This window comes from Lytechinus variegatus, chromosome 2 (assembly GCF_018143015.1).
Source record: "Lytechinus variegatus isolate NC3 chromosome 2, Lvar_3.0, whole genome shotgun sequence".
Classification (NCBI taxonomy): domain Eukaryota; kingdom Metazoa; phylum Echinodermata; class Echinoidea; order Temnopleuroida; family Toxopneustidae; genus Lytechinus; species Lytechinus variegatus.
In genome coordinates this window covers 21,620,788-21,646,088 of record NC_054741.1, presented here as the reverse complement: position 1 = coordinate 21,646,088, position 25,301 = coordinate 21,620,788, and the positions used below count along the sequence as shown (strand labels likewise).

The 25,301-nt window shown below is 36.5% G+C and overlaps 1 protein-coding gene across 2 annotated transcripts in view; it reads right to left on the bottom strand.

Annotated features, from left to right (window-relative positions):
- Positions 1-8,621: 8,621 nt before the first annotated feature.
- Positions 8,622-25,301, bottom strand: part of LOC121407561 (ankyrin repeat domain-containing protein 12-like) — a 28,083-nt gene continuing 11,403 nt past the window's right edge. Inside the window, exons 3-12 of one of the 2 annotated variants that reach the window (XM_041598699.1) lie at positions 24,979-25,078; positions 16,703-16,867; positions 16,071-16,268; positions 14,561-14,703; positions 13,898-14,153; positions 11,331-13,507; positions 10,762-10,860; positions 10,051-10,191; positions 9,506-9,601; positions 8,622-9,065 (exon numbers count right to left, since the gene is read on the bottom strand). In XM_041598699.1, coding sequence (XP_041454633.1) covers positions 8,886-9,065; positions 9,506-9,601; positions 10,051-10,191; positions 10,762-10,860; positions 11,331-13,507; positions 13,898-14,153; positions 14,561-14,703; positions 16,071-16,268; positions 16,703-16,867; positions 24,979-25,078 — 3,555 coding nt within the window. In that variant the 3' untranslated portion in view covers positions 8,622-8,885. The remainder of the gene's footprint in view (positions 9,066-9,505; positions 9,602-10,050; positions 10,192-10,761; positions 10,861-11,330; positions 13,508-13,897; positions 14,154-14,560; positions 14,704-16,070; positions 16,269-16,702; positions 16,868-24,978; positions 25,079-25,301) is intronic. The other variant, XM_041598700.1, reaches the window with a different exon arrangement.

Genomic DNA, 25,301 nt, shown 5'->3' with positions numbered 1-25,301 from the left:
ATAATAGTTTAGTTTCTATAAAGAATACAAGATGATATTAAAAATTATACTTATAATGAAATTGCATGTTCTAGAGGATTGTGATGTATAATTTGATTATAGTCTGTCATTTACAAAATTCATTCTTATATTACATTTGTTTTATATTTTTCTATATAAAAGTCAAATATTTTATTTTTGAGAGCTCTAAAAAAGGGGGAGTTCCACCCAAGATGACATTATGCATTACCTAGAGTTATTCCTTGGTTTAACTTCCAGGGGTACATAAGTTAACATTTTTATGAAAAATTATGTAAATAAGAAAAATTAAAGTTAATGTTATTATGACATCTTATTTTTATGCATAAATAATTGCTTCCATGGTTTCATTAAAGGTCAGATTTGCTGATCAAACATTGTTTTATTAATTTCCCTTAGTTCCGTTTGATTTTATTTGAATTTTCACTGTTTCATTGATCAATCTCATTCATTTGTTGTTCTTGGCATGGCCATTATAAGATTTGTATTTCCAATTTACACTCTTTTCAATATAAATATCACTCATTTGTTGCTCTTGATTTGGCCATTATAAGATTTGAATGTCCAATTTCCACTCTTTTCTCCTACCCATACCTCCTTCTACCCCCCATCTATTCTTTCTCTCTCCCTCTCTCCCACCCCTCTTTCTCTTTCCCCTTCTCACCCATCATCTTTTTGCCCCATCTCTGCCATCCAACTCATCCACCCCTCCCTCAGACCATCTCGTTTTCTTCTCCCTTCTTTCTAATCTCGAGGCGATTAACCCCCCCAAAAAAAAAAATAAATAAATAAAAAAGACAGACACACACAAATAAAAGCAGAAAGAATTATATCACTTTTTTCTACATTTTATTCATGAGAAAAATTTCCAACAAGAAACTTGTTATCAACTTTGCTGCCGCCATAGAGTGTCCACTGTCAATCACATTAATTAAGATGAGAATACAGTGGGTTTTACAAGTCAACTTGTTATACACATCAAATATAACCACTGATTTTTTTGTTAATTGATTGTTGATAATTGACTACATCTGCACACAAAGGCACAAATGGGTGCAAAGAACTAGTACACATATTGAAGTAACAAAGATTAGGACTATGAATAGGGTCAATCCATTTTTGTCTTCATGTATGTAGCCAAGAGAATTCTGAGTTCATGTGAACATATGTGTTTATACTAGAGTGGCATAAAATAATCCATTTAATTAACAGATGACAACTGTGTACAATGTGAGCTGAAATTCCGATTGATATGAGATATCGCATGATGTTGTAGTTTAATAGCTTGAAATGAATACCCTCCTGTGTTTAGTATTTGATACACTTTGTAATTTGTAACTGTGTAAAATCAAAGAAAATAAATTAAATAATCATTGGTTGTTTACTCTGTATTCAAAGCTGATGACCAAAAATCTGTACTTTAAACTAGTCTTAATAATTATCAAATTGAACCTATATGTTATAATTTATCATGAGGGATGGTATAGTTGCACGACTGAACTATTAATAGCATGTTAATGGTATCTTTGAAATTTATTTTCAGTTGAAATCTTGATCTATCATTCTTTATACATAAAGATACTTTATATATTTAGGGGTATGTACTACTACTGATCAAAGTTTGTTTAAATAATGGTATCTTTGAAATTCATTTTCAGTTACAATCCTAATCTGTGCTGTTACCCCCTCCCTATCTATTATTTTCTTTAATTCTTTAACTTCAAATCAAGACTCAGAACAAAAAGCAATATCAAACAATACAGACAAAATACTAGTGGAACACGGAGGACAATCATTCACTCATAAACTTTAAAATTTAACATCAAATAGTGTCAAACTCAGTAACAAGGTGAAAACTAACAACAAACTTTCAAATTTTGTTTTTGCAGAAGAGAAAATTCAACATGTTAATGAACGCATACCAAAAGGTGATTGCTGAAGCAAAACACAGAACATTGATGAACCGGTATTAAAACTAATTTTAAACGCAGTGAACAAATGGTAATTTTGAGTCAGCCAAAAATGAAAAGGGTAATCTAATTAACTAATTAACATTTCAAACATTACTGAAATAATGCCAACTTTTGTTTTTAGAAATTAAAGTGAGTTATCTTATCCAAGCCATTCAAACTGCCAACTTGACAAATTGATCCAAACTCGTGTGTAAATCAACAACGCTTCAAATTCCAATGCAAATTTTAATTTGAAATAATGATGTAATATTTCAAATCTCAAATAATTGGTATATTTACAGTCTGAAATGGACAGTCTAGCATTTTTATGGCCATCTTGCTACCTGATTTCTGAATGCCTTTCATATATAAAAAGGTGAGACCATCTGGTCATTACATTCCATGAGCACTATAAAACCCTATCATTATGGAAAATTTTGATTTGTGATCAAGATGAAAAAAAGAGGGATTTCATCTTTCACTATGTTGAATATATTGTTAGATAACCTTCATAAAACATTCTTACTAGATATTAGGAATGGTTACCATGGCTATAGAACAGTAAATGGTGCAGCCTCTAACATGGATGTTCACAAAGTTGACTCGCAATGCAGCTAAATGACTACATTAATCTTACGGAAAGGTGAAAGTTATAGACACTGACCACTCTATTAATGTTTAGCATTGTCTATACTGATGTATAACACTGGTTTAGGATTTAATACACATTGCATTTGACCTCAAAGGACTAACTTCATGATAAGATTGAACTTCTGTAGTTTACGCATGAGCTACGATAGTTGATGCCATACACAAGTCGGCAATATTATATGAAATGTCAAGCCGAGAGGATACCCTCACTTAACTGATCACTGAATACACGACAGACAGTACAATATAGAAACACAAGATATCACATTAGCATAGATGCTCTCCATTCTCCTCCTCTCTCCAACAAATCAGAGAGGACTCTTTGATTGAGCCACAGGCCAATAAGGTATACCCGGACTGCTCATCACACCGGAGAGAATTTTTCATAGTGACGAAAAAAATAAAGATATGTACAGCTTCAGTTCCGTTATGTACAGGAGATAATATATTTACAACGCTGGCTTTGTACTGACAGAATGACGGTTGACCTCACTCTCAGGAGTACAAACCAAAATCAATAAACTTCAAAATGGAAACGTTTAGCCATGGCTGCGTCAAAGAGGCTACTTTTGATGCATCCATGCGCTAATGGCCCCAATCCCTCCCAGTCTTCATTTCTTAACACTTACTTACAATGAGCCACCACGGCCTCAGAACCCGTTCAAAACTGCAAGGAGCTCTAGAACTAGAAGCAGTGCTCTCAGAGTCGACCACACAGAGAAAAGTAAAAGTCAAAACTTGTACATTGATAAGAATTAAAAATTAAGACCAGATAATTACTGCGTATCTGACAGGTCCTGTGCGGAACTTCTGTCTTCATGTGTGCATAATACAAATTTGAATTGCATAAAGCAGTTTAATCCAAGCGGGGTAGGATCTTTTGGTAGTTTCATAATCAAACATTTTAGACATAGCCAGCATATATGTTGTAATCGACGTAACATTACCACTCAAGAGAGACAAACAGGTTTTGTCCATGTGTGGTCGGAGTAACTATTGTTCAATAGACCAACGATACAGTTACCTATAAAACTCTGACCTCTGTTGGTCCTTGACTCCCGTAATACTAATACAACATTCTATCACTTTTCTTATAGAATCTCATGACACTTGTGAATATTTCCACACTATTAGTAAAAACTGATGCAGATATTGCATTAAAGGGCATGTTGTATGGCGATAAACAAATGAATATATCTCAAACAATGCCCCCAAAATATACAAGAGTTGTATCATTACAAACATACCTTATTTTTTTTAAATCTAAAGTCAGCTGCTTGATATTCTTAACCATATTCATGAATAAAAATGCACTAATGGGACTGAGCAGAAAATATTACACTTAAAATAAATGTATGAAGAATGATATAGGGAGGGATCGGGAAACAGATATAGCCTCTCATTCATCAACTGACAATAAATTTAGATGTGACAATGTTTGTAGACATCCAACACAATGGTCTTTCACAAAACTGTCATAAGTCTATCTTCTTGGAAATCCTAAAGAAAAGCGTGTTTTAGAGTATTGACCTTACAAGGAAAATGGATTACAATTTGATGAAAAGCAATGGAAATCCCTGTAAAATACTTCTTAGGTATCAGTTATTTATTCTGTACCATCCAATTAGATTGATCACAAAACATTACATTTCTTTGACAGATTCTGCACATTTCGGTCCAGTATTAGGAGATAATCATTTTACCAGATGAGGAAAGAAAAAAAACCCCAACATAACAATTATACATTGATTGGTCGTATAAATTCATTCCACTCAATTTGACTGACATCACTAGATAGATTGGGACGTTGTGGTTAAGACCTTGTCTTTCAATCTGAGGGACTCGGGTTCAATTCCCAGCCATGGTGTGTTTTCCTTCATCAAGAAACTTACCCACAATGTGCTGCACTCAACCCAGGTGAAGTAAATGGGTACTGGCAGGAAGTAATTACTCAAAAGCTGTGAGCACCAGGATCGGTAAATATAGGAGTAATATAGGAGTGAGCACCTCACAAGGTGGATATATGCGCTTTATATATCCTATATTATTACAATTACATGTTATAGGTATTAAATTCTCCACGAAAGATAACACTTCGCCATCTTTTACATTTACACGCAATTCAATGGCATATAAAGAACTCATGACAGGTTTGTGAAGCTAGTCTATAATTGTCAACCTCAAAACATTTGGCTTTAACATTACCTACAGTCAGTGATTTAAGTACAACAGGAACGTGCAACATAAAACTAAACAATCAAAATTTACAATTGATTACAATTTCTGTACATGGACTGCCATAGACTAATGATATAATTCATTGTACAGTTGATTGTATCTTTTTATGTTACAGGGCCCTGGTACTTCAAAAGGGAACAAGTCCCTCAGGCTCAAACTACCCCTAAAGGTATAGAAATAAAATAGTTGTCATGATGGAAGAGGCCAAACAATTTGCTCAAACAGAACAATTTTGAATAATGGGTCTCTGACAGCGCCAGGTTCAAATGATGTCAATCCAGTTATTTTGCTGCATGAAGTCCCGTAACCAACGTTCTCGCCAGGTTCACTTTGACGCTTGTCGGCGCGAAGCGACGAAAGCCGCGCAGCGGCCTCGGTGCGTGCGAAGCACGCACGGGGGGAGGGTTCGGGAGGGGGGTGTCCCCCCTCCCGCGCGAAGCGCGGTAGCAATCGAAAATATCAATATCGACGAGCTTAAATTGCTGATAAATGCATTACATTTTATGTCTATTTAGTGCTTCTCCGGTCACGCAGCCGTAGCGGTTACGTGAATTGCGATTGAAGCTGAAAGGCAAACTACTGATGATGGAAACTAATTTTATACTTACAGTTACAGATTTATTCACATCGATGACATCGATAAATCTATTCCATATATTTTCTAATGTCTTGATCGTTACGTTCTTAGAAAGTGCGATTAATTTTGTGAATGCTTGTTGCTTCAAGATTATGTCAATGACCGACTGATCTACGGACCGCATGCGTAGCCCTTTGACTTGAGCTTGCGCCGCGCCACGCCCTTACTAAATCCAAATAAAGCCTCGCAAGAAACCTTCCGAGGCTTCCAAATAATGGGCATCGGTATTCATGAGACGGGGTTCCTAAATTATATAATTTGCATGTTTGTTTTGTTTTCAGATACTCACTGAAACCATGGACCTATTAGGTCCACGCTGAAACTATAACTCTCAAAAGACTTCTGTTGATTATGCTTATACTAATAATATCCAATCAAGATTCGTTTATCACTGTCAATTATTGCTATGTTGATTTGTATTGTTCTATACTCACCTATAAATAATGAAACTGCCCATCACGAGCGAGAGAAATATTTTTAGTCATTCATAATACTTTAATATTATGACTTTGTTCTTATTAAGATTTAAAATGTTTTGAAAGTAAAGCTTCATTGACAGGAAATCAGATTTCTATTTTAGATAATGCACTGTGTATGCCTACAAAATGCGTGTGTGAAAGAGAGAAGGGGGGGGGGGGGGGTTGTAGCTAGTATGGTCGAAGGGAGAGAGCGAAAGGGGAGGGGTCGTGGCGTACCTGGACAATAACCAGGGGATGTTAAGATCGTACGTGTGTGTGTGTGGGATTGGTGAAGAAGTCAATATTCGAAGCGAATGCATATTTAGAGACATGTCTATACTACTACTGGTAATGACGGCTGAATAACTTTCTTTACATTTATATTTTGGCGATGAATTTTGAAAATATTTTCTTGCACCATGAGTGAGAAGATCGAGGTACGTGATTCAATAAATTGCATCAATTTTTAAGTTAACAGAAATTCACGAACAGATTATTAAAAATGAAAAAAAAAAGAGTCAGAAAGATCTAATTCTTAATTTAATAGCCCATCCAGCGTAAACAACGAAGGATATTTGAGGTCACGAAACCAGCTGATTGGCATTCAAACAACAGGTTAACAGGTCACGCACATGGCACACATGCTATGGGCGGGAATTCGGGGAAACCGTTTTCAAGCACGATGATTGGCTCAACCCCGAATGTGAATACGAAGTAGATCACGTGCCATCGGCTTTGGGGCTTCTCGTTGACATTCCAACTCATTTCATAAGTAATTAGGCTAACGAAATTGTAAAGATAACTCTATATATATAAAACACAATTCCGAGCTGAAACATATTGAGACATATAAGTGAAATTGAAAAATTCATCCAACGATATTCAAATTACACTAGCAACTCATGTGGGCGTGAACAAATGAAATACATGTCCTCTAAACGTTCATACATATTAACTTCAATAATTCGTACTTGAAATGCAGGGACCGCGGAAAGGTCTTGAAAGTGGGGCGGGGGGGCTGACCATGCAAAAACACTATTAGGTGGTTCATTTTATGTCTTTGTACACGGTTTTGGAAAAAAGAGGTGGGGTGGCTGAGTCCCACCCAGCCCCCCCCCCTGTTTCCACGGCCCCTGAAATGAATATCTGTGAATGAATTGTCAATTTCACTTTCTTGTATAGTTCTATCAAAATCTATTGAATCACGTACCCCTTTCCAATCGCCATAAAGATTATGCAGCCACAATTACGTACAGAAGACACATCCATAAATGATTTTTAATTTCATTCGCTCCGAACATTGACTTCTTTTCGCCGCCACCCCCCACCCCCCACAAAGTCACAAACATCCCATCATTTTCATGTACATTACCAACGACCACCTCCCATTATTCTCTTTCTCCTTTACACAAATTAATTTCAAATAATTTATTCTAAATCGTAATTGTTAAGCAATTGTATGCATTCACTGTGATGACTACAAACATTTCTCAGGACCTAACCGGTGCGTTCATTATTTAAATTGGCAGGCAAAGAGAAATAAAGAACAATACAAATGAAAATACACTGTAGGTATAACTCACATTAAAAAATGAGTCGTAATATACTAAAAAGTGTGAATAATATGTATAAAGATTATTACTTATGAAAATTATAACAGATTCAATGAATATCTCGAAGTAAAAAAAAACATTCAAATTAAATCAGTTTTGGATCCCATCTAATTTTGGAAGACTCGGATCAAACATTTTGATGCCATGTGCAATATGTGGCCGTGGCGAGCGCGAATGCAGTGCTAGTGACACAGAACTTGGTAGACACACCGTCGCGAAACTAATCAAAACTTTCATAACATCGATGCAGAGATCAAGACATTGGAAATTAGGGAGTAAAATCGGAATATAAATGTGAATAAATCATTTTGCTGTAAGTAAATGAGTTGGACATTATATCAATCCATTTCGATGGCTTTGTCATTGTTAACGTGATCTTTTAATAATTTTTCTCAATTCGCTCTACTTCAGTTCATCAGAAATGCATTCATGTGCCGGTAGGCGTTGCGGTAAATGAGGCCTGGGACGAGATGAAACTAAATTTCGATAGAATTTTTATATTATTTTTGACACACTTTACTTTTGACAAAATAGTGACAATATCAACTGAAATTCAAGACATCTGAATGACATTGCCCAACCCAGTAACAAACGGTACCTCTCTCTCCTCACTTTATTTTTGAGCGTATTTAGTATCATTTCACAGACGTAAATAATGTGAGCAACGCGATATACGCAAATGCGAGGTAAACATCTTGGGCCTCGAGTCGAGGTCGTATCGTAGGTCCATGCTCTGAGTGAGTCAAAGAAATCCCGGGAAGAAATCGTGGACGAAATAATCGACAAGTTTATTTTATGATCTGAAAAGCAAATTGTTTTTTTTTTTAAAATATATTCAGTTTTTTGTGTAGATCTAGGCCTGTTTTACAGTTGTCGGCCACGGTTGTCGGGGAAGTTCACGGTTGTCGGATTTGCTCTGAAAATTTTCAGGGTTGTCGGCGGCCGACAAGCGTGACGCGTGGTAGCGAGAACGTTGCCCGTAACAAGTATTAGTTTTGGTGGATACTATGCAACCACACAATCTTTGAATCAATGTATGCTCGTTATGGTGACCCATGAGATATTAGGTTTATAATGAAATGTCCACATTGGTTTACTGTGTTGTCAAGCTGGAAAGAAAAGATGGCAGTAGACCTCAACGGTGAACCATCCTCTCGTTACAAGTGGCTGGTGACATTGTTGGGCCCACCCATGATCCTATATTGAGAAAAGTAATTCTAGTGATGCGATACGATAAAGCCTGCTTGGGATCGGCAGCCCTGGATACCTCGAACATGCCCATAGACCATTAATGGTTTTGGGTGAAGCGATTGGGACGTCACGCAGGCAACAGGTCAAAGTCTCTGTTGACTTCCACGATGGGTACATGGCTTGAGTGGACCTGAGGAGGGCTCTTGGAATCCCATTGCTTGAGTTCTTGAAGCTTGAGTTCCCATTCTAGTTTCTGAATGGCGTAGAGTGAAGCTGCCTCATGCTGATGACGCTGTAAAAGCTCCTCCTGTTTGGGAGACAATTGGAAAAAAAAATTGTGAACAAAAATTACTCAGTGCAAACACACAAAAAATTAGCAAGATGTATTCACTAAAAATTGTTGATCACTGACTAAATACCTATACACATAAGGAAATTAAAAATGGTAAATATAACTATTATGAACTATTTAACTCTATAAAAAAAACAACTATTTAAAATTGTATATTTATTATATATAAGGACTAACAAGTAAGGAAGATATTCCCAGGAACAAAAAGAAATTATTATTCTCCAATGATGGTGTAAATATCGTCCTTATGATCATTAAAGTACCCTGAAAGGGCCAGACTTTTTTTTTCGTACATATCAACTAATAGCACCACAAAATAAATAGAGCTGAGACCACAAAATTGCTGCACTAATTCATGCAGAGTCTTAACTGTACTAAAATATTATGGTATTTACCTTGAGTTTCTCATATTTTTCATCCACGTCTTGTAACCAAGAGATAAACTGACGTCCATTGAACCTCTGCCTGATATTGCCCTTCTCCTCCAGAGGCTATAAGAAATTGAAAAGAAAAAAAGTGAAAATATGTAAATGATAATAGCTATTCCCTTGTATCCTCCCCTTCTACAATGAAATGTCAGTACAAAATTATCATTCAGTAAATGCAGTTTGGATATCCTCTGACCTCATCAAATTTTCCACATCATATCATATTTCTGCTTTCATTTGGCCATCTGAAGATTTTCCAACAAATTCAACTATTTACTGAAACAAAACTTCCCAAGTTTACTGGATCCTTTCAGAAGTTGTAACGACCCCACACCTTAATAACTAAGCAGTTTGTCATGAAGATTGTTGGTAATGACAAGTCGCCACTAAAAAACAAAGTCCTTTGGGTTTGATAGACACTACCAGTCAACTTGTTCGTGCTGAAAACTCTCATTAACTACCATACTGAGGGAAACAATTCATGAAGGTGAATGAAAGTGAATGAGTCTTACCAGAGGATCAGGCATGTTGTATATCTCCATGTCCTTGAGAACTGTACACACACTGAATGGGATGGTCTGGTTGACAAGCGCCCTCGCAGCTCGTCCATGGACTCTCACAATGTCCTGCTCTGCAGCCAACATCAGCTTCTCCTGATGACAGGGAAGGAATAAAAGTATAATTCAATGTACGTGATTTTAGTTACAATAATTCCTCAATGCATTACATTGTAAATGCTTTAGTCCAAGACTTTTGGTGATTGAGCTTTTGGGAAAATGACACCAAAATTGTGGAACAATCTGCCTCATAATACAAGATCAATAACAAATTTCAACAGAGTCAAATCTGTGTTAAAAACATGCCTTTTTAAGAATCCCAATAGAAAACGATTCTTCTACATGCATAGAGACTATTTATATGGTATCATGCATCTTTAAGAACTGCTTATTATTATTATCATTCAAATTCTGTTGAAGTGGAAATGAAAAATAACCATCAATCAATCAATAATCATAATGGAGGCTACCAAGACTTTCAAAGATATGTGATTTAAAACCGGTTCAAAATTCTTTTTTAAAAATTGTAAACAGTGAGATTTTCAAAGGATTCAAGCTTAACATAGTGCACAATTTCTTTTAGAAGATTGTTCTTTCTTCATATAGGCCTACTCAGGATGAGAATAATCAACATTTAACTAATATTTTAGAGGATTTAAGACTTACCCTTTCTATGTAATGTCTAAGACGAAGTTCATGTCGAATCTTCTCCTGCTCAGAGAACTGACTCAACAGTCCATTTGTCAGGTTAACTGGTGCAGACATCTGAAAAGTGGAAAGAGAATTATGAAACCACAATCTCTACATGTTTGACGGAATCTATTCGGTGAAATGTGGAATACTTCCTTAAAATAATCATTATTTTCAACCAAATTCTTAACCAACAGAGACTAAGTTTTGATACATCTTATATGACACGATTGTCTCACTCTTCTAATTTATATCAATAAGAAAACTGGATGTGTCGTTCATTCTCCAAGGCACTGGAAATGTACTTAATAGACAAATCAATTCTGGCAAAGTATGACTGATATCAAATTTTAAAATTAAAAAATGATTCATGTATTAAACATTGAACAATGTACTGTAACATGTCAATTAAACAAAAAAAATTTCCAAGTGATCTAAAATTTGCACTTTCTTCAAATATTCATGATCGCTATCTTCATGTAATTAAATGTTCTCAACTGCGAATTTCATGATTAGATAATATACACTAAATCGCAAAAACTCACCCTTGGAATGACTTGACCGATCTTGTTATCCGGGTCAGACTGCAGGAGGTAGTTCTTCCTGAACATGAGGTATTCTTTGTATCCATTAGGTGGTTTGGGTTGCACAGATGCCATCAGGGTCTTCTGCCTCTCTGCCACCTGCTGTCTGATATTGAGGAATGCCTCAATGGAGTTCGTCTTCTCCTGGGGTGCTGCAGGAACATTATTGGCCTCTTCCATCTGTTGGTTCTGCCGGTGACGGGCCAACTTGCGTTTCCTTGGATGGGATTCCATGTTTGCCTCTGTGTTGTTGTTGGTTGAATTTGCATTGGTGTTTGATGCAGCAGCTGCTGCTGCTGCTTCCACCTGGTTGCGCCGGCTCCGTGTCATTGGCTGCGAAAAGGTTGGCTTTTCCTTTTCTTCCTTCTTTTCCTCATTGCCATTACTGTCACTGCTAGTGGTCAATGCCGAGTTCGATCTCAAAGTCCTTGTTACTTTTGCAGGTTGTTTTTCCTCAGTTGAGGTGGTAGAGGATGTTGAGCTATCACTGTTCTTTTCACTCTTCTCAACTTTATCTGTGGATTTTTCATTACCCTTCGGGGAGCCCGATCTCCCTGAACCATTGACTGATGAGGTTACATCAGGGCTTCCTCTAGCCGGAGAGCGCCTGCGCTCTGCTTCCTTGTTCACGGGACTCTTACGAGCATTGCCATTTTCCCCATTTGACCCACTAGTCCTTTCATTCGCATTGCCCGATGATTTGGTATCATTCTTATGATTTCCATTATTTGAACCTGAGGCACTTGTGGACGACACAGATGAAGTACTAGATGATGTATTATCTTTGGATTTATGAGACGCATCACTGCTAATCCTTAATAATAATGATTTGATTTCTCCTGCATTATCACCAGATGATGGAGGTGAAACAATGTAGTATTCCCTAGCTACAGCTGAGAATTGTGATTTCCTGTCTGGGGACTTCCTAGATGATTGTTCTTGTGTCTCCTCAGTAATTTGCGGTGATGAAACTTTCTCATGAGTTTTATTAGAGTCTTCTTTGACCTGATCTGAAGCAGACTGGGTGGATGTTGTAGCCTCCTCCGAAGTATCCATTTTTTCTTCTTTCCTAGAACTGTGGCTATGATGCCGGTGATGCCTTTTATGGCTCTTTTGCGAACGGTCACGATGTTTTTTCGTCTTCTCCTTCCCATGGTGCTTGGTTTCATGTGATGAGTCTGATTCGCTCCTCTCTCTTGAATCGGGAATGCTTTGTGAGGGAGATTCCCTCCTAGATTCTGTCCTTTGATCACTATCAGGTTCTGAACGTTCACTCTCGTGCCCTGAGGACTGTTTACCTGGACTATGAATCCCTGAAGTTTGCACACAATTTGACGACACAGACTCCTGTTGCACAGACAATGAATCACACACGGTCGGTGACTCTGAATGTTTTGAAGATACTGTATGTGCACTTTGTACAGGTGAGGATCTCGTGGGAGAAAACTTATTTCTACTTGAAACAGGCTCTGGTCTTGTAATGGTAGTTTCCATAGTTCTCACTTCATTCTCATTTGCATTAAAATCATACGGGGACACCACTGCTGCGCTATCAGTACCCGACTGCCCATCTGTCTGAGGACTTGGAGCGCTGCACGATACCCTCGAGTTTTCACTCCTGAGTGAAGACACAACTTTCCCTGATGGTCCATTCTCATTGATTTTGCTCTTAAAGTTCCATGAGGGTATGCCACCATTGACTGTAGTACTATCAGCTTTACTTCCGTCTTTGTTATCCCCTGCCATATTGGAATCATCCGATATGTACAGGTTCGTCTCACTAACACAACTATCTGAGTCCTCTTTCACCTCTGTCAACGTCACTCTTGTGACAGGTAAAGAGTCTATAGTTCTCTCTATGGGAGCCACAGAGGTGGTTATGGACGGACTTGGTTGCCTTCGTTCCTCCTCGACACATTCCAACTTGGAGGCTGTAGACGTTAAATGCGGATCAAAGAGATCACTCTCCGAAGTGGTGGTCGATGACACGGAATTGGGTGCGGCGATGTCCCGCACTTTGGGTATTGTTCTTGTTATTTCCATCACATTGGCACCCTTGCCAGATTTGTCAGGTGATGCCCAATGGATGGTGATCTTTTGCTCACTGCTCCCGCTGTCCTGGGTGAATTCATAGGGATCTGTAGCAGAGTAAAATAGGAAAAACATGCCAATAGATGAATATCTAAAGAGTGAACACATGACAACATCAAACAATATTATCAACAACTGTTTTCTTCAGTACTCCATTAAGAACAAAGATAAAGTCATCTCTTTATCAGTTTATTTTCGTACAGATTGCAATAAACTGTATTGTTCAGTAGTAATGAACCTTCACACATACTAAGACATCATACTTTTGTCAGATACTGTGCTCGATGGGTAAGCAAATTCCTAGATAAAACAAAGGTGAAAACAACTATATAAATAGTATATGTTTGGGAGGGAGGGTTAATTCCAAGTTCTGTAAATCTTTCTCAGAAGGCTGCAAGAGATAACACAATTCTTTAGGTTACTACAATAGACCTCACCTTCAGGTAGTTCTGTACCAGCCTTCACCACCTTGTTGTTGAGATTGCCATGAACACTAATGGGATGAGGCGAGGCCATACTCTCTGGAGATGACGGTGATCTTATGACCTGATCCGAGCTGTCGCTACTTGACGCTATGATCTCTAACCTCATGAGGGAGTGGATCTCTGTAGAGCAGGCGATGTCCAGAGGGCGTTTCCCTCTCTTGTTCATCTGGAGCGGGTTGGCACCGTGCTTCAGGAGAAGTTTAACAACCTTGAAAAGAACAGCAAAGAGAAGTAATATGGTGTTCAATGTATTTTGAAAGATTATTAAACAAGTTATAATCGAGAATATAATCCTTTGCATCATGTTCACTTGTCGGTACAAATTTTGGTAAAATTTTCAAACTTCAATTTTTACAGTCTAAACATTTAATTACTTCCTCATTATCCGGATAAAGAGCAATTCTTCTTCAGAACAACAGAATGTCATAGGTATCGTAAGTTTTTCATGATTTTTGCATCACATTCAAAATATCCACCATACTTTAGCAATGCAAGACATTAAGACAAACTTTATTTTGGCAAATCAGACTGCAGGCCTCAGCAAATAACAGGAGTTTGCTAGTTTTCGAAGCTACAAGATAAAGAGTCCTGGGCATGACCATGTAGTATCCTTACCTTGACATGACCATTAACAGCTGCATCGTGAAGAGGGGTATCATCCTCAAGTCCCATGGTGTTGACCGAAGCACCCGCTTTGATGAGTACCTTGGCCACATCATAGTAACCGTGATTGCACGCTTCATGGAGTGGAGTCCAACCTACAGGATGGAGAGAACACAGTACTGTCAATCTCACATCACACATCAAAAGAGAAACCTGGGCCCTGTCTTACAGAGTCTCGATTAAACACAAACTGAAATTGCAATCGATCTGAATTTGTGTAATTAGGAAATTAGAGATTTCGTTATCACAAACCATATGTTAGATGAGGGCCCATCTACAAGGTGTTTCCTTGATCACAATCATGAGACCATAATATTTCTCGGTAATCAAAATGAGGCTGTCCATCCATTAACCCTATCTAGGCCGGGGTATTTTGGGAGTTCATATGGCCGGGGGGGGGGCCTCCCAGGCCCCCCCTTAAGATCTCGGCCGTCGACCGCGCGATCGCGCCGAAAATCGGCACGCGGGTTGCCTGGGACATAATCTACAAGATTGTATAGTAAGATTTTTCATGCGAATTGCTATTAAGTGATTATGCTAATTTATGCGTAATTAGTATGCGAAATCATTCTTTTTCCTCTAACTCCTTAAATAAAGCTCCAAATGTACTAATTTTTGGTATAGAAACTCTTTGTGGTGTTCTTAGCAAGTGTACATGAAAAAAATTGCGATATCAAATCATTTTCTTATGTATTATATTGTTTTTTGCAATTTCTTATGTATTTCTTTGTTTTTTGACCTTTTGTTTTTCATTGTTTTTTTCTATGAAATTTGTTGGGGACTCTTCTGTGATCATAAAAAGCATAAAATAAATACATTTAGACCAGCAAAACTAAAAATAATCATGCATTTATGAATTTTGGTTGAAAACACAATTTGCATTGACTTTGTACACAAAATCACGTTTTTGAGCAATTTTTGGTCTGACATGCACTTACATAATGTTGCGTAATTTCGGAACCACGTACCCGGGTGACGCAAAATTGGTCTCAAAAGTTGCGCAAGACTTGAAAGTAAAAAGTCAGCGAGCGGCGCGGTCAAAAAATTTTGCGCGGCGAAAATATCGCGCGATTCGTTGAGGGGGGGGCCTCCGAGGCCCCCCCCCCCGGCCTAGATAGGGTTAATTTACCTCAATACGCACCTGCTGACCAGCAAAGTCCTATTGACTTCAGTTTCTGGTGCCTGGTAAGAAGTCTTGATAGATTAATGAGAGCTTCTTTAACAATCAGGTTTTTGTTCCATATTTTTTTCTTATTTCAAATTCATATGATGAATATTTCACTGTTATTAATATCATTATCATCATTCTAACTGGTGCCAGTTGCATAAAAGAAAAACTCTTTCAACTTTTTTTTCTGCCAGTGTTTCAATGTGTAATTATTGTCAGTGGCATAATATTTTTTTATTAGAGCGAAAATTTTATGCAACAGGCCCCTGGAAATGACACTGAATTCTTATTTACCAGCAAAGTCTTGGACGTTGACTTCAGCTCCTTGTTTGATGAGATTATGGGCCATCTGAGCATCACCCTTGATGGCAGCCATATGAAGAGCAGTCTCACCTCTCTCATTGCGCTTGTTCACCTTGTTCTTCACCCCACCTGAGCTGTTTGGTGTGGCTGGGTTATGAGCGGTCTTTGACTGAGGTGTTTGCACTGGTACCGAAGAAGTAAATGGAAAAAAAGGTAAACCTTCATAAAAACAATTTTTTTTTCTCTCTTGTTCAATTAATACCTGTTTTTTATACTTCATTATAACATTTTTGGAAGATAATCTCTTCTGAATACCATTTTATCAATATCACAGTAATTTAACAATTCATGAAATTACCCGCATTTGAAAATTATATTGTAGTCATTGATCGATTTTGATGATGGATCTGGTTAAAGATACATGCAGAACATGAAATACACATACATCAAAAAACCCATCATCAATCCACCATTTCATGTAATATGCTTCTCTTATAAATGGTAGACATCTATGAAAAGTAGTCCCTTCACCAATCAGATTGCAAGATTTCAGTAGCCTATAACAGAAACTTTATAATTGTAATTTGTGAGAATCAACCACCGAGAAAAAAAAAATAACCAACCTGGATTACTGTTTTCATTTTCATTGGCTGTCATCTGCATCAGGAGAGCAAGCTGCTGCCGTTCTGATAGAGGGATGGTTCTACCGGGTGTACCTAGGAGGGTGGGACTACCAGGTTGGGAACCAGGCTTCTTACGCTTAGGAGCAGGCTTACTCGCCTTCTTGTCTGAAAGATACAAGATGAAAACGATGTGGTTGATATTACTGGGTGAGGTTCAACATTAGAAGTATAAGTTGAAAGTGCCATTGCAAAACTATAACAAGTAACTATTGTTGGGGGAGGGATACTTCTGTATTGTTATTAGTTGAAAGCATGATATTGAAATAATCAGGGCCTATTTCATAAATAGTTGATATCATAGCAACTCTTGCTGGAATGTCAACTGCCATGATAACAGTAAATATTCTGCTTTCGGTTTGGCTTCTCCAATGAAATTTGAAATTTTAGCAAGAGTTGCTATCACAGCGACTTTTTCATGAAATGGGGCCCACACGTCAACCCGATGTTAATCAACGTTGGGAATCGAGAAAGGTGGAAAAACTGAGTGATAAGTGTTCAAATGCTCTGATACAGAAATAATTTTTTTTATCACTGTCTCCTGTTCAAGCCATCCACAAACAATTGCACAGAGATGGTGCTTGATCAAGTGAGCTTATAATAGCTAGTCTAGCTCCCTCTCTTGACAACAAACATATATTTCGGGAATTCTGTGAAGGGAACATTCAGCAAATTCCCAAAAATACTGTCACATCCATCAAAGTAATCAATACATTCATTGTGGAATACAATATAATTTTTCTTTTTCAAAGATGTAAAATATACATAAACCAGCTCAAATGTAGGTTGCTGCACATAAATTCAAATGTATCCTGCTAGATGTACAATGTAGGCTTACTAATTACAAACTTCATATACTGAAAGCCTGTGTACATATAATACTCTACATGCTATAGACACAAATTCATTTTCCTGTTTTCTCTAAAATATTGGTCACAACCATGATCTGCTTTAAATCGAATTCAGGTCCATGTACAGGGACAAAGCATCATGTAAGACGATAACAAATGAATAAGTTCAAGTCTGTACAATTCATCACCAGTTTATATTCTTTTATAATGTATATATGGAAGCCAACAATTTTTGTTTTCCAAGAACCAGTAATGTATGGAGGTTACTTTTAATTTTAAAACAATCTCTGCAGCAATAAGTGCACAGGATATAAGATTGTAGAGGCACCATTAACAACGATAACAACATGCAGATTATTACACAACAGAGTCGAAAGTATTGGAATCAATACTGCTTCCAAATTATTTTTCCAAATGGTAAAAACTGACAACATACAATTTCAACCTGTCTACAGTATGAATAATTGAAACAGCATTATGTAGGCCTGTACATAGATTTAAAAAAAGATAATTAGTTTTTCAATTTCCTATCCTAAATCAATCACTGGTAACTTCTTTGCATGAGACATATGACACTGACATATGATATTATACCCTTGGAGGGCATGTTACTTCTGTTGGATTAGTACAGGATTTTAAAAACTTTATTTTTAACCCAGCCAAGTAACAGGGGTCCGATAAATAGATGTACATTGTAGGTCACTCATGTATTATAACTAGCTATGGCTTCATTTGTGAGATCAACTCATGACGTACAACGCAAATGAACTACTACATACTCAAGTTTGATAACCTGAAATGTAAAAAAATATCCCCACTGCATAAATACATTACTGGAAATCAAATTTAATGTACATGTATATAGGCCTACACTGCATTAGATGTTGTGAGCCTACTAATACCCTTTTCATAAACCTATCCTCCAATTAGCCGCCTAAGAGTAATGCGGATAATTCAATAAAAATTGCGTTCATAAACTCCGAAAATAAGCCGCATTATTTTTACGAGCGCCCGTCCTGAAAAAGGCAGATAATCGCCATGACAACTGGACACGCCCCCTCCGATGCGGTTGTGTTGGAAAAGGGTGACCTTGTGACCGCACCATGGCAATTATCCGCATTATTTGGAAATGCGTTCATAAACTCAAAATCTTATCCCGATGCCGCTATTATGCGGATAATAGCAGCATCAGAGTAATGCGGATAACTCTTGTCCTCCTCCAATTTTACGACCAAATTATGCTGCTATTAGCCGCCTAATTCATTTTAATTGGGTTTATGAAAGGGGTATTAATTAATAATCACATCAAGCATGTTAAAATAAGATCTTTTGTAATCAACATATGCCTTTCAAATTAACAATGAAATAACAGAAAATTAGAAATTACCCTTTGCAAGAACTAGAAGTAAAATGAATATCCTTTTTCTAACTTTGGCTCAGAGGGGAGTTTTATGAAAGTTGTCGGCACCGACTAAGAGGTCGGTTCTGACAGTTTCAATGAAATCCTTGGTTCACTACTAAAACAAATCTTTCAAAGTACATTGTATGAGACTTTAGAATCATTATATTTCAACTAAAGTTCCTCAGATACTATTCATCTAAAAAGTTAACAAATCACTCTTCTTATATTGTTGATTCTGTTCTCAGCAATATTCCTGCAAAATGATAGAAAATGCGAGGAATAGAATGCATTCAAGACATTCATGCATGTGATCAAATCAATTGCATAATTTAATTTACAATGCAACCTGGGAATGCAACATGATGCACAAATATACACATAATGTAATTACAGCATGATTTTATTACATATTATCAAACACATATGTTGATTTATACAAAAGATTGTCAAAGCAACAACGACTAACCAAATTAAAACAAATATCTTATGTCACCATAGATTTTAATCGAACGTTTTGTCGCCAAAACATGTACATGTATCTCGTTTAAAACAATGCCTGCCCATGCACACAACTCGAGGAGCATGAAGCACACACGTACATGTACACGTATAAGTGCCAGAAGGGTGTTTTGCAATGCTTTCCCTTTATAACGGACTACCTATTATAATACTTGTATAGTTCTGAGCAGATAATAGTCAATGTGACTACGTGCAAATCATATTGTAAGGGGTCAGCAGGGGCAAAAACAGGAAATAAATTCACCTGTTTTAAAAGCCTAAATTTCCTCTGCCTTCAGCAAGAAGATGAGTCACTTTCACCCTTAACACATAAAATAGGCAAAGCTCTATCATGAATGAACATGAAGGCAGTCTTCCACATTTCTAATGATGATATACACATGTTTCACAATAAAACAAAAATATCCAAGTTTATTTGAATAAGAACAATGACATGTATTTGAAAAAAAAATTATCTACAACTTTCTGAGAAAATTGCATTTGATCAATATTTGTATATGGAAATGGCTTGCATGCTGTAGTATGATAAAAACAAAGACATTGAAAATTCATTACTTTGTATTAAGAAACTCCGCCAAACTTTCATTTTTTTCTGCTTAATAGGCCTACACATACTGTACATGTACAGTGAGATTCCCCTATACATACGTACATGTAACTTCCCTAACTCTTTCACTGTAAAATTGTATTATTCAGGCATGATATTCCCCTTTAAAAAAAATCTGAAAAATAGCCAAGGGTCGCTAAGTCACAGACGAAGTCTGAGGCCGACCGCCCTGGTTGGGGTCACAAGCTCTTGCATAGTCAAGAAATCAAAAGTAATTTTTAAAGGTGAGTTTGCATGATAGTTTCATCATTTGACTTAAAAAAGCAGTAAAAAACAAACAGCATGAGAATGTTCTTGGGCAAAGGATTTCACTCAAAAAAAAAAAAAAATCGGAATTCTGATTTGAATTGGGAGAATATCATGCCTGTGTTATTTTGGAGCCGGCGTGTTGGAGCGACGTAAAATTAAAAAAAAGGGGGGGAGGAGGAGGCATCAGAATCAAGACACGATCCCCTAACATAAACTTAGAACATAAAATGAAATCACACACTTTTCTATAATAAACTGCAAACGGCCTTTTTCAATAAAATAAAATAAAATAGTGCATCACTTTTTAGAATGTGTTAAATAATAATCTTTACATGTAATTTGACCAATCCTAAAAAAAAAAAAAAAATTTTACATAACTCGCATGACATTTGTGAAAGCAAAACTGGGACTTCTACAGACTGGCTTGTGCTCAAATTTTGCATGACAGATTGCGAATCTCAATTTTTCAGATGGCAAACAACAAAGTATACAGTATGTAAAGCTAATTCTATTTCTGTCTTAAATCAATATGACAGGAAATGAGTTATGCCTCAGTCTACAAAAAAGAAATGAAACGTACAGTACCAGATGCTATAAAGAGACTCAAAACTTGCATGTTCGTGCACAAATGAAGATGCAATAAGGTAAAGAATAATCACTTAAGGGGCCCATAGCATGAAAAAAAATTGTTCATTGCCTTTATGATGCCTCAACGTAAAATCTTACATTGTGTTTCAAAGTTAACTCATTATTGAGTTGGATTATTCTGAATTGTTCTTCACATGCAAGACCCAAGGCATTTAATTAAATGAGGATTCCATTTCCAATAGAATGTACCCCCCCCCCCATTACTCAATGGCAGGATTTATATCCCAAACATATTGCAGGCCTAGGCCTACATGTATATTTAAATTTTCATTTATTTATTTATGCTTCAGGTCATCTTTAATTTGGACACATATACATGTAGCCTTTGATCGAATATTGGGCATTTTCCCTTAAATGAACACAGGTCCATTTTAATGTCTAACTTTGTTTTGGGAGTTTCTATAAAATTTCCATTTGGCTCCCCACATTCCCAGCAAAAATATGTGAAAATAATGAATATAAATTATTTCACTGATTATTTTGGGATTCTTTACTACGGAAGACAAGGAGGCTTTGGCCACTTCTATTACAACTATAGAAAAATACACTTTTCATCAAGCTATATTTCACTCAGTAGACATTATCCCATTGCACAATTTACATAGCCTTCAACACTGAAGTCTGTGCAGGGTTTCATCAGAAAAATTGTTTTGAAAGCGAATTGAGAAAAAAAATTCATCAACTGGAGATATTTTTAAATGTGATGGTACCCACTCCTTTACAGGATTAGTCATACCATGGACCTACTACAAAATGGTCAGTAATGACCAGTATTGCGTAATTCTCTCTTTCTCCATAGGCCTGTATGTAAATCTTCATGCATGATGATGTACTCAATAAATGTCACAATGGCCTACTGCAGGTGGTTTCAAACTGCCTCGATCACAAGAATCCCTGTTAAATTACAAGAACTTTTTCAGGCTAAACAATACCTGTCGATTATTCCCATATTCACACCGCCCCGACACATACCCATCGGGATACATGTAAGTTCCTGAAATTGGAACATGCGCACTATGGTCTGATAAGCAAGCAAGGTGCAAGATTCAAAATCACTACTAAGCTCAGCAGCCACCCAAGACACCTTCGCCTAACTACACACTAGGCTAAAAGTTCCAGTAATTTGCTTTCACGCTGCCAAAATATCTACAACCTTGGAAAATCCCAGCAAAAGTTCTCGTAATTTTGACAAGTACCTCCTGTTTAGCAGGTATTTTCTTTCGGGGAGAGAACGCGTAATTTGCTTTCCTGGTATTTTCTGATCGTGATAGATCAGGGCACATTTCCCGATCAGAAAATACCTGGAACTGACAAACTTTGAGGCGGTCTGAAACCACCTAATGACTACCATGTATTTTGTAAACAGGAGTGAGATACATGTAGATGAATAGAACAAGTAATTAGTACCAGTCATCAGCAAATTTTCCTTTTAGTTATAACAGACCCTGTTACCCCTAACAGGTTGCCCTTAAAATGAAAGAAATAGACCCCCCCCACAAAAAAAAAAAAAAAAGATAGCCCCTAAAAAATAGAAATTATTTCTAACCCTGTTAGAAATATATTTTTAACAGGGTAGTTATACCTTGCTGCCCCTCCCCCATATTTTTCCCAATCAACTTCTAAAATTGCAATTGATCGAGAGGATGAACCAAAATTAAATTATTTTTATCAAATGTCATAACATGTACAAACAGACTAGTTTAGGCCTATAGCCACAACAGGTCGAGGTGTAGTTTAGGTCAGGTCCATCCCAGGAAAATGTTGATTTGAAGAAAAATCAAACTAGCACAACGCTGAAAATTTTCATCAAAATCGGATATACAGTATTAAGTTTTGCTCATTTTTCACAAAACAGTGATATGCACATAAAGTGACTGAGTCACATGCAAATGAGAGAGTTGATAATGTCCCTCACTATTTGTTTTGTTTTTATTGTTTGAATTTACAATATTACATATTTCATTTGACAATAAGGACCAACTTGACTGAACCATATAGTATTAAACAATGCTAATTCCACATGTTCTGGGAGGAATTAATTGTTGTTTCACTTGACAATGAGGAAAAATTATACTATTTCATGAAATTGTGAAATAAAACTAAATTTTAAAATGTATTAACATTCTTATTTTATATCAAATTTTGCTGAAATTTCAGTGTTATACTTGATAGATTTTCTCTTTTTATTACAATCAACTTTTTCTTAGGGTAGACTTATTCTTTGATGAACAATTTGTGTTATTTTCTTTAATACTCAACTTTATTCATTTCTAACCTTTTTGACAATGCAGAATAATCTAGCACAACACTGCAGGCTAGGCGGCTGGCCTTTAATAAAATACACCATCACTGTAATGTTCATTCCCTTTAAAAGGGTGCATAGCAAATATATCCACGCACTTTAACCTTCCTGTGCATTATGGGTAGCCAATATCCGGTGTAGCCAGGCATTAATATCCTGTCAACAACTAGCCAGGGAATTCAGCAGAGAAATATTACAGCCAAAAAGGTCATTTCTCTGATCACATTTTAGATTCAGCAGCTCTTACATTAAAAAATGAATAATCATAATTATGGTGATGTATCATGGCGTTCAGATACATGAAGGCTATGACACATGTACAGGACTATTCTTTCTTTTACACATTCCTTGAATTTGCCAATTACATGTATCTCCCTTTATCAAAACATGATCATTCATATGAATACCAGTATATAAAATTATTGAATGTAAATATCTTTCCAACAACAAACTTAAATGTACTGGTACTCTATACTCAATCATGCAGAATTAACAATATACTGTAAATGTAGTAACATGATTTTATCAAATTCAGCTTCCATTCAGTGAGATACTTGTTAAAGCCTACTGGTAGTACACTTTCTCCATATTATTCCGTGTTTTTTTTTTGGTCATGTGTTCAAGAAAGATGACTGAAAGTCATGTAAAAAATGAAGGCTAGAAATATAATACAAGGAGTCTACCCAAGTAAAATATCTTGGGAGTTGGGATCATAAAAATCAGTTTGACTTCATGAAATTTGACTTACAGAAGAAGTCAAGAATATTTTCAAAGTCTGGACTAAAAAAATTGCTTTGACTGAACTATCTGATGTTAATGGAAATATGCAGACTCAGCGGTATGTGCATACATGTAGATATGTGCCTAATTTAAACCAACAATAAAATTGTTATATTTGAAAAAATAAGATATTTGTATTTTATGGGTATTTTAACAAGCCTTAGAATAAAGTACATGTACACTGAAAAAGTTGATACTTATCCCAGTTCCATCTTTGTTTTAATACCATTCCTTCTTTTTACATGTATACAATAGGCTACATGCATGTTAATTCCTTCACAATACTTCTGATTGTAAATGACTCACTGTTTACATACATCAAGCTGAGACAAGTATGACATCATTGCAGTTTATAACATGAGCGAATCATGCCATTTTTACGTTTTTAGCGAACACTTTTGGAGGACCACACATTGCACTCCACGCGTAATCTCCATGAGCATAATTACAGAGGACACTAATTAACGTCTCATGAGTCACGTAAAAGTACATGATCACATGTTCAGCCCATTAGAAAATTGCCTATGCTCGACTACATGCAATGACATCTCATACAGAAGAAATTGGTACTGTCCTATATACATGTACAAGTTGCACAACTTCTATTCTGGGTGTTTTGTATACAAAATTATGAAGATAGGCCTACATTTTAGTTGATTACTCCCATAAATAATTTCATTTACAGTAAAAGGCATACTGTACATATATTCTTGTGTACATAATAATAGGCAAACAAGTCATGGGTATTGTACATTCATATTGAAATCCACCACTCAATCGAGGTTCTGAAAATTATAGAGAATTTTAATTCTTTCTCTTGAAGTTCAAAATAAAACCAAAGAATATATTTTTTTGTCTTACCTTCCTCTCCATTGACACTAGTGTTGAAGAGTCTTCTTTTGAGAGACGTCTTGCTCTCAGGTTTGGCTGACTGCGGCATTTTTAATGGCGGTTGTTTTTCCTATGACACAAAATGAATAGAACATCACATCATTACAACTTGCTTTGTAAATTTTGAGGGGAACTCTCTCTTTATAATCACTACATTTATTTGCCGCTTTCCACAAAGCAGTATTGGTATTACCACTGAAACTGAACACAGAAGCTACATTGTACATTTATGGTCTGGTACTATTAGAATTACTATTTGATGAAGAAAATAAAGTGTTTTACAACCTTGCTAC